The sequence below is a fragment of the Marmota monax genome, unplaced genomic scaffold (assembly GCF_021218885.2).
Source record: "Marmota monax isolate L192 unplaced genomic scaffold, Marmota_monax_Labrador192_F-V1.1 WCK01_AAM20220418_F8-fsc00038, whole genome shotgun sequence".
Classification (NCBI taxonomy): Eukaryota; Metazoa; Chordata; class Mammalia; order Rodentia; family Sciuridae; genus Marmota; species Marmota monax.
Genome location: NW_026692498.1, coordinates 13,482,095 through 13,500,518, shown reverse-complemented (window position 1 = coordinate 13,500,518; position 18,424 = coordinate 13,482,095). Strand labels below are relative to the sequence as shown.

The 18,424-nt window shown below is 35.7% G+C and overlaps 1 protein-coding gene and 1 pseudogene across 1 annotated transcript; both read right to left on the bottom strand.

The window, feature by feature from the left end:
- Nucleotides 1-1,912: 1,912 nt before the first annotated feature.
- On the bottom strand, nucleotides 1,913-2,839 carry LOC124092803 (olfactory receptor 5B3-like). The gene has a single exon (XM_046444612.1). It carries the CDS (start codon nucleotides 2,834-2,836, stop codon nucleotides 1,913-1,915), a length of 924 nt encoding a protein of 307 aa, XP_046300568.1. The 5' UTR covers nucleotides 2,837-2,839.
- A 4,348-nt stretch (nucleotides 2,840-7,187) lies between these two features.
- Nucleotides 7,188-8,110, bottom strand: LOC124092919 (olfactory receptor 5B3-like; annotated as a pseudogene).
- Between the last annotated feature and the right edge of the window lie 10,314 nt (nucleotides 8,111-18,424).

The following is an 18,424-nucleotide window of genomic DNA, read 5'->3' as shown; positions in this document are numbered from 1 at the left end:
TTAATATTGAAAGGTTTTAGAAATTAGCATATAAATATTTGCCTGTCATAATACAATACATTTTAGACATTGTGCTACCTGTGAAATTTTTCCATCAATCCAAAGTCATTCTAATATTAAATAATAATTAAAACAATAATTTGAAATACATTCAATAGGTGAAATGTCACCATTCATGCAGAAGTGAATGTTTGTGTTGCATTACACTGATTCCACAAGTACCAGCTCATGACCATCTTTGCACATTCAGTCCCAATCATGTTGAATCCCGCTACTGTGCAGTGATAAGAAATTACACATGCAGGCACCTTCCTGTGGTTAATATTGAATAATATCAAACTCCCTGAGAGTCAAAGCTAAAAGCATGAATAGAGTGCTTTGAACTAGAATTTTGATTGTATTGTAGGTGATGAACAGAAAGTGACATTTTATAAAGGTGGTCAGGGATGGACACTATGACAGGTAACATTTCTTCAAAGACCTGAAATGAAAGCACAGTCCACACAGGAAAAAGCAAATGCAAAGGCCCTGAGGCTTGAGCATGCTTGGAGTTGTGAATAGAGAACAGAGAGAAAAAAGTAAGGAAAGGCTAGGGAGCAATGAGAGAGTATAAATCAACTAAAGGAAGAAAAGAATAGACCACATTAAAAATTTCAAAGTATGTGCAAGCATGTACATTATTGGCTTTCAGTGTAATCAAAAATCTATAAATGGAGTTAATATATAGATACAGCAAAATATTATTATTTTTCCTGCAATTTCTGATATTTGACTACTTTATCCTTTAGAAAATTGAAACATGAAGATATTGCTTGTTTATTAATTCATATGAGGTGCCAGAATTATGTCTCTTGTTAAAATGTGTAATTAAGAGGACATATTTTCATTCAATAACATGTCGTATCTTTTTCTCAAATCAGGATGCTTGGAATTGCAAGGAAAGAAATTTTAAAATATTTTAGATGAATTAATATTTTAATTCAAAATTAAATATTGAGTTATGATTAACAAACACTCATCTTCTAGTCAGGGTTCTCCAGGGAAAGAATTAAAAAGGTACCTGTACACAAAGGAGTGTAAGTTTACAATGGCTGTAGGACCATGTGCTCCTGGAATCCAACAAGGGCCACCACGCTCTGCTCTCTACAGCCAAGAAACAGGAAGTCTGGGGGGTTAATACAGGCTGCCTTCAATGGCCTGAGAAAGTGGGGAGATGAAGTGTGGCTAGTGTGACTCTCAGAGACCAAAGTTCTGAGAGCAAGTAGCTCTGATGCCCAAGAATGAGAGCATGCATATCCAAGTTAAAGAAGAGACACGGGGCGGGAGGGGGGGGGGAATTGTTTCCTTTCTTCGCCTATTTGTTCTGATAAGGTGAGTCTTCAATGAGTTGGATGGTGGCTATCCAAACTGATAAGAAAAGATATTCTTTGTTAAGTTTATTGCCTCAAAAGTACTCTGTTTGGAAATACTCCTAAGAAAAAGGTTTCTCCAGCTGTCTGTATATTTCTTTATCCAGAAAAAAAATAACAAATAAATAAGTAGCCATTTGCATTTAATTCCAACAAATTTACCAAATATATTGGAGGATGTCCTCATCTACAGCACATGGGCATATATGTGTATTTATTGCACATACATTTTTAAGGACAAACTTGCATGGAAAAAGATGGAATAATCAAAAAGGATTTCCACTAACACAACCAAGATATCATAAATATTTTTATTCAAGTATTAAATTCTGAATATAATGTTTCAGTTGGTCTAGATTTCAGAATTTTGAAGACAAGGATATCACTTCAAGAACTATATTTACAATATTTTTTAAAATGTGACTTAATAAGTGGAAATATCTGAGAGGGCTCAGTAAAGGTGCTGTGTATCACAAACAGTAATGTCACACTGTTTTTAAAGATTATTTTCCCTCCAAGACAATCTTTGTGAAAGCCTTCTTTACCTCTTTGTTCCGTAGGCTGTAGACCATAGGGTTCAACATTGGAATGACCAAAGTGTAGAATACAGATGTGATTTTGGCAGTATCCAGTGAATGACTGGATCTGGGCTGTAAATACATGAAGATAATCGTACCATAGAAAATAGAAATGGCAGTGAAGTGGGAGGCACAGGTGGACATAGCCTTCTGGTGTCCTGCACCTGAGCGCATCTTCAGGATGGTGATAAAAATCAATATATAGGAAATTAAGATAACAAGGAGAGCAACAAAAATATCGAAGCTGGCTACATAAATAAGAATCAACTCATTGACCTGTCTATCAGAGCAAGAGAGAGCCATAACTGCTGGAATATCACAGAAAAAATGATGGACCACATTGTTCTTGCAGAAAGAGAGAATGAATGTGTTCCCCGTGTAGACTGAGGCACTCAGAAAGCCACAGACATAGCAGCCTACGATCAGCCCAAAACACACACTAGTCGTCATGGTGGTGGTGTAGTGCAGGGGCTTGCACACTGCTGCATAGCGATCATAGGCCATTGAGGCCAGCAGGAAATTTTCCACAGTAGCAAAACCTGTAAAAAAGAACATCTGTGCAACACAAGCACCATAGGAGATGACCTCATCTCCAGGAAGAAGCCCAGCCATGACCGTGGGAGTGACAGCTGAAGAGTAGCACAAGTCCACCAGAGACAGGTGACCCAGGAAAAAGTACATGGGAGTGTGGAGACGGGAGTCCAAGACAATCAACAGGATCATCCCCAGGTTCCCAGCCAGAGTGATGGTGTAGATGAGGAGGAAGGTCACAAAGAGGGGAAGCTGAAGACCTGGGTCCTTGGTCAGTCCCAGCAGGATGAAGTGTGTCACTTCTGTCCTGTTCTCCATCAATGATATCTGAGAATCTCTAGTTGGTTTACAGTCTTGAGAAAAAGGGAATCAAATGTTAAAGCATTGAATTGAATCAGAAAATATAAGATGCATTTTTTTCATTTTACATCAAGATTCTCTAGGAAATGCATGGACTTGTACCCAAATAGTTTACCCTATTTTACTATTTTATGCATTTGTTTACTAACCCATCCACAATTTAATACTTGGCTAAAAAGACTTGTGTCTTGGCTCAGCACAGTCAGAGTAACTGATTTTTGTTGATCAGCTGCCAAGAACTGCTGTAGGCACAGTGTACGTGTATTCATGGTCTCCTATCACCAATATTTTGAGTTTAATTACTTGTTAAACTCATGTAAACTATAAAGCACAAAAAGTTGAGACTTTTCGTCTTATTCTCGCAAGTATTATTTACTCATCTCTGCTCTGAACCCAGGCCAAACTGTAACCCATAGTAAGTGGTTTCTATGTATAATGTTCTATGCTGAATTTAAATCCAACTGAATTTACTCAATTTGCAACAACCCCTGGTCTACTTGGTTTAATCTCTGTTTGAGATTCCTCAGTGAACTAAGGAAATGATGGATTAGGTAGCATTTTAAGCTTTGATGACATCCAAATATAGAGTGAACGAGATAAAGTCCCTAATCAATCAAAGCTTCATCTGTTTTGGTTTGCTCACGTCTTTTTGAGAAAGAAGCAAGGTTTGTTCTATGAATCACTAAGGTTCCCATGATAGACGTTTTGATGTTTGCACATAGACTCGCCTTAGTTTTTAGAAACATTCTGAGAACATTTCTTTCTGCTTTTAAATAACTCAAGCAGGCACAGGTAGCCCGCTGCTTCTGCATGGCTTTCACTTCTCACTGGAATGTTTAGGGAATACAGAGCTTACCTCTTTGCTGGAAGTGAAAGAACAGCCAGCCCAGAGTAGTGGGTTTGAAATCAGAAACTCAGCAATGGAAAATTCCACAAGTGCTGTCACAGGAGGTCTCTTTCCAGCAGTGAGCAAAGGTTCTGAAGTTCCTAAGGCAGGAAAAGATGAGGAGAGGTAAGGAAGGGAGGAACAGTGCGACAAAGCAGAACAAATTATGCTGTCTACACGTGAATGTGTCACAGTGCATTCCACCTTTATGGACATCTATCAGCTATTACTTTAAAAATTATAACTAAATAGAAGGAAGACCAGTAGAGGTCTGAGAGAGGGAAGGGGAAGAACTGGGGACTGGAATGGAGAAAACATATTCACCCAATACTAACCACTATTCCCTACCCTTCAACTTCAAAGTCTCTGGCAACTTCACTTTACAAGTCAACCGCTGAACACATTTACTATATTCCATGCTTGTATAATTATGCAAAAATGAACTCCAATATTATACATAACTGTAATGCATTAACAAAAAAAATAGAATTAACAAGGACCAAGTTCTAAATCTATCATAGATTCTTTCTGTGCCCTTACTTCCTCCTCCTGTATAAAATAATATCAGATCACTCTCCTCCATAGTTCATGGCTAGTAATTATAAATAAGAATCAAATTAGGTTTATAAATGTCTCACACAGTGAATAATATTTAAAGATTAATCATAGAACCTGTTATCAATGTTTTCTTTGATCATATCTGAGGGGTCATAGCAAAACCTCAAGCTGCAAGAATAACAAATTATTACTCTTGAGATGAATAAGTGATGACCAGGGGGGCATAGCATGCAGGGGCCCCCTCTGAAACAATGTGCTGCTGAGTCACTGGGATTCCAGAGGCTCATACATGCAGACCTGGAGAGTATTATACAGACTTGGAGACCTCTGGAGATTTTTCCCATGAGACTTTCTGCAGCTCTTCATCCTGCTTCCCTAAAAAAACAATTAACATGCCTATAGGGATTGAGCTGGTTATTTCATTTTAAAAATTAAATTTAGTTCTAATCTATAAATGAAAACCTAAAAATTGTATATATTGATTAGGCACCATGAGATTTTTCTACACATGCACAAATTGTGTAATATTTAAATCAGGTTGAACATGTTGAGCTCCTCAAACTTTCCCTCTCCCTCCATCTCACCCCCTACTCTCTCCAGCCTTTGGTAACCACTATTCAATTATCAACCTCGTTGAAATCAACTTTTCAAGTTTCTACACGTGGGTGATATTATTCTTTAACTGTATATTAGTCTGGCTAAATCACTTGACATAATGATCGCCAGTTCAGTCGATGAAATCAGCCTGGGTCCCTATCAAGAGATGAGTGGATAAAGAGAATGTGGTATATATACATAATGGACTTTTACTTAGTTATAAAGAAGAATAAAATAATGACATGTGCTGTTAAATGGATGGAACTAGAGAACATCAGTCTACGTGAAATAAGCGAAACTCAGAAAGTCAAGGGTTGACTTTTCTGTCATATGTGAAAGCTAGAGAAAAATAAAAATAAAAAATCAAGGAGAGGGAATTCCATGAAAATAGGGAGAGGGGGCAAAGATAAGAGGAATAGAGATTGATGGAAAGGGAGGAGGGACTGGAGAAGGGAGTAACTGTGGAATGAAATTGACCAAATTATACTAAGCACATATATACCTATACCACATTGAATTTTGCTTTTCTGTGTATCTATAAAACACCTGTGAAAAAAACAATAACTAAATAGGAGGAAGACCAGTAAAATAGCAGAAATAGGGAGAAAGAAGACCTGCAGGAAAAAAGAAGTACTGGGAACAAAAATAGAGCAAACTGTATTCCATACATGTATGATTATGTCAAAAAAGAATCCACCTGTTATGTTTAACTGTGATTCACTAACAAAAACATTAAAGATAAATAAACAAAAATAATGTTTTCTTCAATTCAGACTCTTACAGTAATAGGAAAAGATAAAAATGCTATATATAAATTTATATTGAAATACACAAATTGAAAATTATATTAAGCTTTAGTCTATAGGTCAGAGACCCCCAGGGAAACAATCAGCAGGATATGGAAACACACGCAAGAGGAGATTTATTGTGGCTATGGGATCATGTGACTGTGGAAATAAATCAGTGCCAACTCTGCTACCTGTAAGTCAGGAACCAGGAAGGCTGGGTGTGTAACACAGTGTGAGTGCAAAGACCTGAGAAAGAGGGTGCAGAGGTGTGCCTGTGTAAGTCTTGTAAAATGAGATCCTGAGACTCTGAGGTCCAAGAGTGAGAAAGCCTGGGTGAACCACCTAAGGGAGAGAGCGGAAACAATTTGCTCTTTCCCTATTTTTGTTCTACATGCAAACCCTCAATGACTAGATGATGGTCACACACAATAACGAAGGCAAACCTTCTTTCCTAAGTTATCACTCAAACAGTAGTCTTTTTTGTAAGGGGTTCTGTGTTTGGGATTGGGGTCTCTAATGGCTTCATGACTGTGGCATGCTTGGTGGCTGGGGAAGCTTCATGTGCAAAAACACAGAATGCCTGGCTGCTGTAGCAATTCCCTTCATGAGGAGGCTCTGTGCTACAGTCTGATCAGCCTTGACCTTGATCTCAGGCACACAGCTCCTGGGAATGAAGAAACTCTCTTGTTAGAAAACCATGTTTCACCAAGCTCCACTGTGCCTGAACCTGTCCATTTAACAGTAACTTTAAACAACGGACTTTCTTGAGAACGCATAAAGCTCCTAACATTGCATATTGTAACTGAAGAATGTAATTGTGGAATATGCAACCTTACTGATATAATAAACAATTATGTAGTCATGACTGATGACCTAATGTAACCTATCGGTATAAATAAACTTGGTTGAGCAGCCATCTTTCCTGCCTCTGCATCTTGTCTCTGTGTCTCTTTGTATTTTCCCCCACACATGTTAATAAGTATCCTCACAGACACACAAAGAAAACTATTGCTGGTTATCTGGGTATCTCTTAATATAGAAAAATTAACAACAAAATTAACTGCAAACAAAGACATTTTACATTTAATTCTGGAAAATTTGTCACAACCAGGTGTAGATGTCCTCATTGGACAACTGCATGCAATTTGCTTGTTTGTGGACTTCTTTATGCATTCATTATACATATATTTGCATTGATAAGTGTTTTTTTTAATTGCATGAAAAATTATTGGATATATCAAACATTTTAATAGGGGTTTGACAAGAAGATCCAACTTATCATAAATATTCTCATTCAGATGTTATGATTCTGGATATAATGTTTCTTTTTTTTCTAGACAGTCTGCAGAAGTAAAATTATCACTTAAGAAATTTGAATTTACTGTGGCATTTAAAATGTGATACTTTACTTGGAAAAGTTCTGAGAGGAATAAATCCAGAAAATGTGTATCCCAGAATGTATAAATCAAAATCCAAGAGATTATTTTGCCTCCAAAACAATCTTTGAGAATGCAATCTTGACCTCCTTATTCCTCAGACTGTAGACCACAGGGTTGAGCATGGGGATGATCATAGTGTAAAACACAGAAACAATTTTGTCACTGTCCATAGAATGACTGGAGCTGGGCTTTAAATACATGAAGATAACAGTGCTGTACAAAATGGAGACTGCAGTGAAGTGGGAGGCACAGGTAGACATAGCCTTCCTATGTCCTGCACCTGAGCGCATCTTTAGGATAGTGATACAAATGAATATGTAGGATATTAAGATAACAATCAGACCAAAAAAGATAACAAAACTGGCTACAAAAACAAGAACCAGCTCATTCACTTGTCTACCAGAACAAGAGAGAGCCATGACTGCTGGAATATCACAGAAGAAATGATGGACCACATTGAACATACAGAATGAAAGATTGAATGTGTCCCCAATATAGATGGAGGCACTCAAAAATCCACAGACATAGCAACCTAATACTAGACACACACACACATGTGTTGTCATGGTGGTGGTGTAGTGCAAGGGCTTACACACTGCTGCATAGCGATCATAGGCCATTAAGGATAAGAGGTAATTTTCCACAGTAACAAAACCTGTAAAAAAGAACATCTGAGCAGCACAAGCATTGTAGGAGATGACTTCATCTCCAGGAAGAAGCCCACCCATGACTGTAGGAGTGACAGCTGAAGAGTAGCAAATGTCCACCAGAGACAGGTTACCCAGGAAAAAGTACATGGGAGTATGGAGATGGGAGTCCAAAAGAATCAGCAGGATCATCCCCAGGTTCCCAGCCAGAGTGATAGTGTAGATGAGGAGGAAGGTCACAAAGAGGGGAAGCTGCAGACCTGGTCCTTGGTCAGTCCCAGCAGGATGAAGTGTGTCACTTCTGTCCTGTTCTCCATCAAGGTTATCTGAGAATCACTAGATCTTCTACAGCCATGAGGAAAAAATGAAAAACAAAGTAATAAAGGAATTCAACTGAATGAAAAAGTTTAAGTGCAAGATATTTTTTCACTGTGGCTACAACTGTGTACTTTGAGATTCTCCAGAAAAAAAAATGGGCTTGAAAATCAAATTTAGTGCTTTAAGCATGTACACTTCTGTCCTGTTTTCATCATTGTTGTTTGAGAATCTCTAGATGTTCTATAGCCATGACAAAAAGTGAACAAAATTACAACAAAATTAATGAAGTTGGAAAGTAAAAGTTGAAGATATATTATTTCTTTGTCCCACTACTTCTGCTTTTGAGTTTCTTCAGAAAAAGCATGGGATTGAAAAACAAATTTGAATCATTAATTACACATGGAATTAAATGTCATGAATATGAAGAATTTTTATGAATCATCTGTCCAATTTAAAATTTTATAAATTGTTTCTAAGATGTACTCGATTTAATAACTTGAACAAATGACTCATATGGATGAATCTATCAGCCCATCCATGTCCCCTGAGCCAAGAAAATACTGAAAAACCTACATGTTCCTCAAATGTCAAGAACTGACATGGACAATTTAGACGTGCATTCTCTGTCTCCTCTCAACAATGTTAGGAATTTGCTACACTCATGCACATTAAGAACAAGAGGTTTAGAAATTTATTCATATTTAGACAGTTATTGTAAGTCAGTCTCTACCTTGGCCCATGCCAACATTTAACTAATGTTTACTGGTTTCTAAGTCTAATGCTCTAAACTGAATTTGAATCAAGTTGTAATTAATACATTTATAATTGTTCCTTGGCTCCTTTGTTCCAAACTCAGTGTCTCAGGTTTCATAGTGAACTGAGTGATTCAGTAGGTGATCATTTCATCTTTGTCACTATATTTGATTCTCCTTAGAGGAGAAACAAACAAGATGACAACCAACCATGAGTGAAATGACCAGTTCAACCAAAAAGATTCTAAATGAATTAACAAGCTTTAAACTGCATTTTTATTTTTTTTCCCACAATCTCATGGTTGTTATCAATAGCTCATGAACACATATTGACAATCGTGTGGTTAAAAGTGTAGATCAAAGATAAGTCTAATTCCTGAATCATCATAGCACATCCCTATGCACAGAAGTGGTGGTATAAATGTCCCAGCTGCACAGCAATTCTGAGAAGCTCCATCACCAGATTGAGTAGATGTGGAGCTTAGGTTCTTGGAAGAGACACATATCAATCTTACCATCCTTGGTCCTAACTTAACTCCATGAAAATCCTATTTCCATCTGCAAAATGAAGCCAGTTATGAGATCCACTTTCAGGTATCACCATAAGAATTAAATAAGTTTGGATCAAGGTATGTGCTGAGTGCAGGGCTTCAGTTGTAGATGAGTTGAAAGTCTTGAAGCTTCTCTCTTCAGCTTGCCTTTTCTTCCCCCTTGGGGCTATGAGGTTTTCTGTGTTCTCTGAATTTCTCAGCCAGTCCTTACTCCAAGTGTGTGATTACTGCTCTGGCAGTTCCATGTGAGCCATTTCTTTTTAAAATTTCTTCCTTAAAATTCACATTTCAGTTTGGGAAAAGAATTCATTTTTCTTAAACTTGCTTTTTCATTACTGTCATGCCATAGCCAAAGCACAGAGAGAAGCACTGGAAGACTCCCGTTTTATGGGCTGTCTGATCTTTTTGGGTGGCAAGTCCAACATTCTAAAGTGCTTTATTTAAATCTGTTCTCATGTAGTAACAGTATTTTAAGTTTCTTTATTCGAGCTGTAGTTTATAAAAGAAATTCACCCAATACTAACCACCATTCCCTACCCTTAAACTCCAGTCTCTGGCAACTGCACTTTACAAGTCAACCCCTGAACACATTTACTGCAGACTTTTAACACCCAGGTCCACCTTTAACATACACTCTGTTCTACAACCTGTGGAAAGGACTTTACATATAAATGTGTTGGGGGGGCAGGTGGAATTATTATTCTTATTTCATTGTTAGAAAATTGAAAATTGGAGAAGTTATGTAATATCTAAAATTGCACAGTTAGTAGGTGATATATTCAAGAGTTTTTTTGCTCCTTCAACCTAACCAAAAGTCTATGCTCCACATGTGTAAAGATGCTAGCAGTAGTAATCATGGGCTTATAGGGGGAGTCACAACACAGTTCAGACATTGGTAATTTATTTAGGACCATTTTGTAGCTTAAAACAGGACCATTTGACTCTTTTGAGCATTTGTTTATTTGTTACCAATAATGAGAAGATAATATAAGAAGAAAGTATAACTGAATCAATCAGAGCATCATGTGTTTTATATTTTTGTTCATATCTTTTAAGATACAAGATAATTTGCCATAAGGAACTCTAAACTTCCTCTTCTTTGGAGTTTTGTATTTATGCTGTGCTCTTACGCATATTTTTTAAACATAATGAAACCTCTATTTCTCTTTTAAGATAAGTCATGGTTTGTATGTCTTCCCCACAGCCTTTACGTGCATTACATATCTTACCAAAATATCAATGGAATACAGAGCTTACCAGTTTTCTGGAGGAAAAATAACAATCAGTCCAGAATAGGGAGACTGAAATCACAAAATCAGCCATGAATTATGGGACAGTAGTATTAGTGGACTTCTGTCTCAGGTGACAGTCAAAAGGTTCCAAGTTCTCTAAAACATGGGAAAATGGAGAAAAGAACATTATTATGAATCAACTTCTAAATCTAACATTAGTTATTTCTGTTTCATTAAAACAGTCATTTGTCTCCTCCTCATTTGTATATTAAATGTGATAAGGTAATGTTTCTCCCATAATCACAGAAGTGTGTCTTAAATAGAACAAAAGGAGGCCTAAAAAATCTCCTGTAGAAGTTTGCTGTTTTAAAGTATATCATCATGATTTTTATCTTTGAGTATCTCCCTGACTATGGCTGAGAGCTCACTCTAGTAAATCCTTAGGTCAGAAGAAGGCCTGAATGTGCTCACAATGATTGTCATTCAGGTGAATAAATGTCCAATGAAGCACTTATGTAAAGTTTTCTTTCTAAAATAGTTAATTTTGACTCATGTTGGGATTTCGGAGGTGAATATGTGGCAGTCTAGAGATAATTATACAAAATAAAGGCCTCTGAAGTTTACCCCCATGAGAATATTTAGAGCTTCTGAACCTGTTTTCCTAGAAAATAAGCAGGTAGTCTGTCTGTGGGGATTAATCTGGTTATTTTTAATGTACAAGAATTTTGTCAAATGAGGCAGACTTCAAACCAAATCTAATCAGAAGAGACAAAGAAGGCTACTTCATACTGGTAAAGAGAACAATCTAAGAAAAAGATATAATAATAATAATAATAATAATAATAATAATAATAATAATAAATTTATAGCCCAAACGTGGTCACAATTAATTACATAAATAAGACCCAACTCAAATTGAAGCCTCAGATAGACACCAGTACGATAATTCTAGATGATTTCAACACAACTCTCTCACCGTTAGATAGGTTATTCAGATATAAACCTGGTAGAGACTCTTTGAACCTGAAAAAATATTATACCAAAGGAACTTAACAGACATCTAAAGAACATTTTATCCAACAAGAGCTGAGAACACTTTCTTCTCTGCAGCACATGGAACATTCTCCAAAATAGACCAGATTTTAGTCCACAAAGCAACTCTGAACAAATATCAAAAAAGGGTATAATTCCTTGTATCTTATCAGATCATAATGAAATGAAATTATAAATTAACAAAACAGAAACTATATGAACACATGGAGATTAAACAATACACTTTTTAATGATGAATGGGTGATAGAAAAAAATCAAGGGAGAAACAAAAAAACTTCTTAGACTCAAATGAAAATATAATATTCCAAAGCATCAGGAACACCATAAAGGAAGTTCTAAGAGGAAAGTTTATAACTGTGGGTGCCTATATAAGAAAATCAGAAAATTCCCCAATAAAAAACACATCAATGCCCTTAAAAATGAGAACAAACCAAGCCAAAATCAGTAGGCAAAAAAAGAGAGAAATAATTAAGATCAGAGCTGAAGTCAGTGAAATTGAGATTAAAAAAAAATCCATGGGATCAATGAAAAAAAGTTGGTTCTTTGAAAAGATAAACAAGATAGATAAGCCCAAGTTAATAAAATTAGAGATAAAAAAGGAGAAATCATCACAGAAATTCAGTAGATCATTAAGGACTATTTTGAAAGGTTATGCTCCAATAAATTGGAAAACCCAGAAGAAATGCATGAATTTCTAGACACCTATTATCTGCCAAAACTAAATCAAGGACATAGAAAATCTAAACAGACCAATAACGAGCAATGAGATACAAGCGGTAATGAAAAACCTTCCCACAAATAAAAGCCTAGGGTAAGATTGATTCTCAATTGAATTCTACCCAACCTTTAAAGAAGAACTAATGCTAGTACTCTTCAAATTATTCCACGAAATATAAAGGGACAGAACACTTCCAAATTCATTCTATGAAGCCAGTACCACACTCATACCAAAACTAAATAAAGACATGTCAAGGAAAGTAAACTACAAACCGATATCCCTCGTGAAACTAGATGCAAAAATATCTAATAAAATATTAGCAAATCATGTTCAACAACATGTTAAGAACATATTAAACCCCAAACCAAGTGGGTTTTATTCCAGAAATGCAAGGGTGGCTTAATATACAGAAATCAATAAATGTAATTCATGACATGAATAGAATTAAGGACAAAAATCATGTAGTCATCGCAATAGATGCAGAGAAGGCCTTCAACAAAATTCAGCACCCATGATAAAATTAGAGATAAAAACACTAAAGAAACTAGAGATAGAAAGAATGTACCTCAATAACATAAAGGTTATACATGAAAAACCCAAAGCCAACCTCACAGTAGATGGGGAAAAACCGAAAGCATTTACTTTAAAATTTGGGACAGAACATGAATGTCCATTCTTACCACTTCAATCTAATATAGCACTAGCCAGAACAATTTGGCAAGAGAAGGAAATAAAATGAACAAAAATGTGACTGAAAGAAGTCAAATTATCACTGCTTACAGGTGATAAAATCTTTTATCTAGAAGATTAAAAAAGACTCCATCAAAAGATTACTAGACCTAAAAAACAAATTTGGCAAATGACAGGTTATAAAATCCACATACAACAATCAATAGCTTTCCTACATACCAACAATGAATCTGCTGAGAAAGAAATCAGGAAAACAATCCCATTTATAATAGCTTTTAAAAAAATGGGAGAGAATCTAAACATGAAAGTGAAAGACCTCCACCATGAAAACAATAGAACATTGAAGAAAGAAATCAAAGGCCTTGGAAGAGGGAATGAAGATGTTCATACATAGTCAGAATGCAGTGCTAAAATGGCCATACTACCAAAAGCAATATATAGATTCAGTGCAACCTTCGAACACAATACCAATGACATTCTTCACAGAACTACACAAAAACAGTCCAAAAATTTGTTTGGAAGAATAAAAGACCCAGAATAGCCAAAGAAATTCTAAGCCAGAAAAATTTACACTGGAGGCATCACAATACCTAACTTTCAAATCATACTTCAGAGCCTGAATAACAAAAACTTCATGGTACTGGCCTAAAAAACACACATAAATCAAAAATTCAGAATAGAAGACACAGAGACAAACCCACACCTATGCAGTCATCTGATCCTTGACAAAGGTGCCAAAAACACATTGGAGAAAAGACAACCTTTTAAACAAATGGTTCTGGGAAAACTGATTATTACATGTAGAAGAATGAAATTAGACCCTGATCTCTTGCCCTGCACAAAAATTAGCTCAAAGTGGATCAAAGACCTGAGAATTAAATCAGAAAGTCTGCAACTGCTAAAAGAAAATGCAAGGTCAACAACTTTCTCAATAGGACTCCCAGAGTTCAATAATAATGGCAAGAGTTAACAAATGGGATGATATTGAATTAAAAAGCTTCTGCACAGCAAAGGATATAATTAGGAATGTGAAAAGAGGACCTACTGAATGGAAGAATATCTTTGCTAGCTACTTTTGCCTGATTGCTCTGACTAGAACTTCCAACACTCTGTTGAATAAAAGTGAAGAAAGTGGGCACTCTTGCCTCGTTCCAGATTTGACAGAGAAAGATTTCAGCTTTTCCCCCTTCAGTTCAATGTTAGCTGTGGGCTTAGTACAAATGGCCTTTATCATGTTATGTTTCCTCTATACCTAATTTGTTCAGCATTTTATTAATGAAGGGAGGTTACATTTTATCAATTTTTTTATATATATTGAGATGATCATATCGTTTTTTGCTCTTTGTTCTGTTAACAGTTTATTATGTTTATTGATTTGTATATGTTGACTTTTCTTGCATTTCTGGATTAATACCACTTGACTGTGGTGAATAATCTTCCAAATATGCTACTGGAATCAATTTTCTAGTGTTTTAAGTATTTTGATATGTGTTCATCAAGAATATTGGCCTCTTTTTATAATTTTTTCATTGTGTCTTTACCTGGTTTTGGTATCAGAGTAATGTCAGTTTCATATAATGTATTTAGAAGAATTCCTTCCTTTTACAAATTTGGAATAATTTAAGGAGAAGTGGTAATAGTTATTTTTACTATAAATCTACAATGAAGACATTTGTCCTGAGATTTTAAATGGTGTGAGACGTTTTATAACTGATTCAGTAATATTCTTTGCTATTGGTATGTTCAGAATTTCTATTACTTCATTATTCACACTTGTTTAATATCTGTGTCCAGGAATCTGTTCATGTTTTAAAGCTATTAAATTTCCTAGTGTATAGTTTTTCACATTAATCAATATTAAGTTTTTGTGTTTCTGAAGGAAGAGTCTGTTTTACAGTTTTCCTTTTCATCTCTGATTTTATTTATTTATATCTTCTCTATTTATCCTATTTTTAAAAAAAAAATTTGTTCTTATTAGTTATGTATGACTGTGTAATATGTGATTGTGACATATTATACATATATGGAGTATAACTTTTTCTACTTCCAGTTGTACATTGCTGAGACCTGCACAGCTGTTAATTCAGATACTTGTGAAGGGCAGTGGGGATTAGAAAAGATATATATATATATATATATATATATATATAGAGAGAGAGAGAGAGAGAGAACTGGGATCAGGTGGGACACTGGTCTCTGATGGAGAAGCAATGACTCTGATTTGGCTCTACACTTTTATTATGTAGTGTCTCACAATCCAAAGTTGAAGACTATAGAGGCATTGTTCTTTGTGCATTAGAAAGTTACAGGACTAGAAACATTTTTGTAGTTATCCCACTGTTGCAATACTAGTAGCTTCCTGTGGCAGCCAGAAATCCCACTGACCAAAGTTTCTATTAAACAGGAAGGCTTGGAGGTCACAGCACTGGTGAAATATTGTGGTTATCTTGCTATGCTCAGAATCCTCTATCACTTGGAACTGGTATCTGAGATCAAGACCAAGACGGACACAGCTTCTGTGCTTTACGTAGAGCCTCCGTGGGCAGAGTTTCACCATAGCAACTGGACAATCTTGGCCCGTACTTTTTGTACAGGAAATTCCCAGTGTTTGCAGGTGCACAACAGCCACAAGACAATTATAGACTCTGTCACCACCTCCACAGCACATGATGTAGAATTACATTAGCTGTGTGATCATATATGCACATAGGACACTAGTATCTGATTCACTCTACCATTTTTCTAGTTCCCATTCTCCCACCCTTCCCTTCATTCCTCTTTGTCTAATCCAAAGTACTTCTATTCTTCCCTAAACCCCACCCCCATTTATTGTGAGTTAGCATTCACACATCAAAGAGACATTTGGCCTTTGGTTTGGGGGAATTGGCTTATTTCACTTAGCATTATATTTCTCCAGTTTCATCCACTTACCAGCAAATACCATAATTTTATTCTTCTTTTTGTTGAGGGATATTCCATTGTGTATATATACCACATTTTCTTTATCCATTTATCTGTTGAAGGGCAACTGGTTGGCTCCATAATTTAGCTATTGTGAATTGAGTGCTACGAACATTGATGTGGCTGCATCACTGTAGTATGCTGATTTAAGTCCTTTGGGTATAAACTGAGGAGAGGGGTAACTGGGCCAAATAGTGGTTCTATTCCAAGTTATCTGAGGAATCGCCATACTGCTTTCCAGAGTAGTTGCACCAATTTGCAGTCCCGCCAGCAATGTATGAGTGTTCCTTTTCCCCCACTTCCTCACCAACATTTATTGTTACTTGTATTCCTGATAATAGCCATTCTGACTGGAGTGAGGTGGATAGAACCTTAGTGTAGTTTTAATTTAAATTTTCTCTAACTGCTAGATATTTTTAACATGTTTCATATATTAGTTGACCAATCGTATTTCTTCTTCTGAGAAGTGCCTGTTCAGTTCCTTTGCCCATTTGTTGATTGGGTGATTGATTGATTAATTGATTGATGTTAAGTTTTTTGAGTTCTCTATGTATCCTGGAGATTATTGCTCTATCTGAGGTGGAGGTGGCAACAATTTTTTCCCATTCTGTAGGCTCTCTCTTCACATTATTGATTGTTTTGTTTGCTGTGAAGAAGCTTTTTAGTTTGATTGCATTCCACTTATTGATTTTTGATTTTACTTCTTGCACTTTAGTATTCTTGTTAAGGAAGTCAGTTCCCAAGCTCACATGATAGAGATTTGGGCCTACATTTTTTTTTTCTAATAAGCACAGAGTCTCTGGTCTAATGCCTAAGCCCTTGATTGACTTTGAGTTAAGTTTCATGCAGAGTGAGAGATAGGGGTTTAATTTTCATTTTGCTACATGTGGATTTCCAGTTCTCCCAGCATCATTTGTTGAAGAGGCTACCTTTTCTCCAATGTATATTTGGTGCCTTTATCTAGTATGATAAGGCTGTATTTATGTGGTTTTTGTCTCTGTGTCCTCTATTCTGGTCTATATGTCTGTTTTTGTGCCCATACCATGTCATTTTTGTTACTATAGCTCTGTAGTATGATTTAAGGTCCAGTATTATGATGCCTCCCGCTTTGCTTTTCTTGCTAAGAATTGCTTTGGTTATTCTGGGTCTCTTATCTTTTCAAATGAATTTCATGACTGCTATTCTATTTCTATGAAGAACATCACTGGTATTTTAATAAGATTGTATTTAATCTGTATAGTGCTTTTGGTAATATGACCATTTTGACATTAATTCTGCCTATCCAAGAACATGGGAGGTCATTCCATCTTCTAAGGTCTTCTTCAATTTCTATTTTTAGTGTTCTATCGTTTTCATTGTAGAGATCTTTCACCATTTGCCAACAACATGATTCTATATTTAGAAGACCCCAAAACTTCCTCCAGAAAACCTCTAGAACTCATAAATGGTTTTGTCAAAGAAACAGGATATAAAATGAACACCCATGAATCAATTGCATTCTTACGCATCAGTGATTAATCTTCTGAAAGATAAATTGGGATGACTACTCCATTCAGAATAGCCACTATTCTTCCTAGTTTCTATAGTCAATGATTCATCTATTTTGTTTACCTTTTAAAGAACCAGTTCTTTGTTATATTGGTCGCTGGAATTTACTTTTCTTTTCTTTTTTTAAATCTCTAATTCATTTTCTTCTGCTTTGACATGTATTATTTCTTTTCTGGTTTGTTTTGTCCTTGTTTCCCTAGTTCTTTGAATTGTATCTACAATTGCATCTATAATAACAGGATATGTAAGTTGTTTATTTAAGATTCTTCTGCTTTATTTTAATGTGGACATTGATTGTTATGAACTTTCATTTCAGAACTGCATTAGCTGTATCTGTTAGGTTTTGGTATGTTGTATCTCAATTTTCACTTATTTCAGTATATTTAAAACTTCACTTCTTGATTACTTTATTAACACATTGGTTGTAAAAATTAGATTGTTTAATTTTCATGTACCTGTGTATTTTTCCAAACTATTGTTACTGATTTCTAGCTTATTGCTTTGTGATAAGAATAAAAGCACTCAATGCAATTTCAATCTTGAAGATTTTGTAGAAAATTTATCTGTGGCCTATGATATAATTATCTTGAAGAATGCTGATGTGTTGATAAGTAGAATGTGTATATTGCAGCTGTGTAATAAAATGTCAATAGATGTCCATTTGGTCCATTTGATCTTGAGTGCATCTAATTCTGCTGTTTCCTTGTTGATTTTCTGTCTGGATGATTTGTCCATTGTTGAAAGTAGAGTGTTAAAGCCCACCAGAATTATTGTTTTAGAGCATATCTGTCCATTTATGTCAAATAGT

Coding starts and splice junctions, on each gene's coding strand:
- LOC124092803 (XM_046444612.1), bottom strand. CDS start 2,836: ATGGAGAACAGGACAGAAGTGACACACTTCATCCTGCTGGGACTGACC.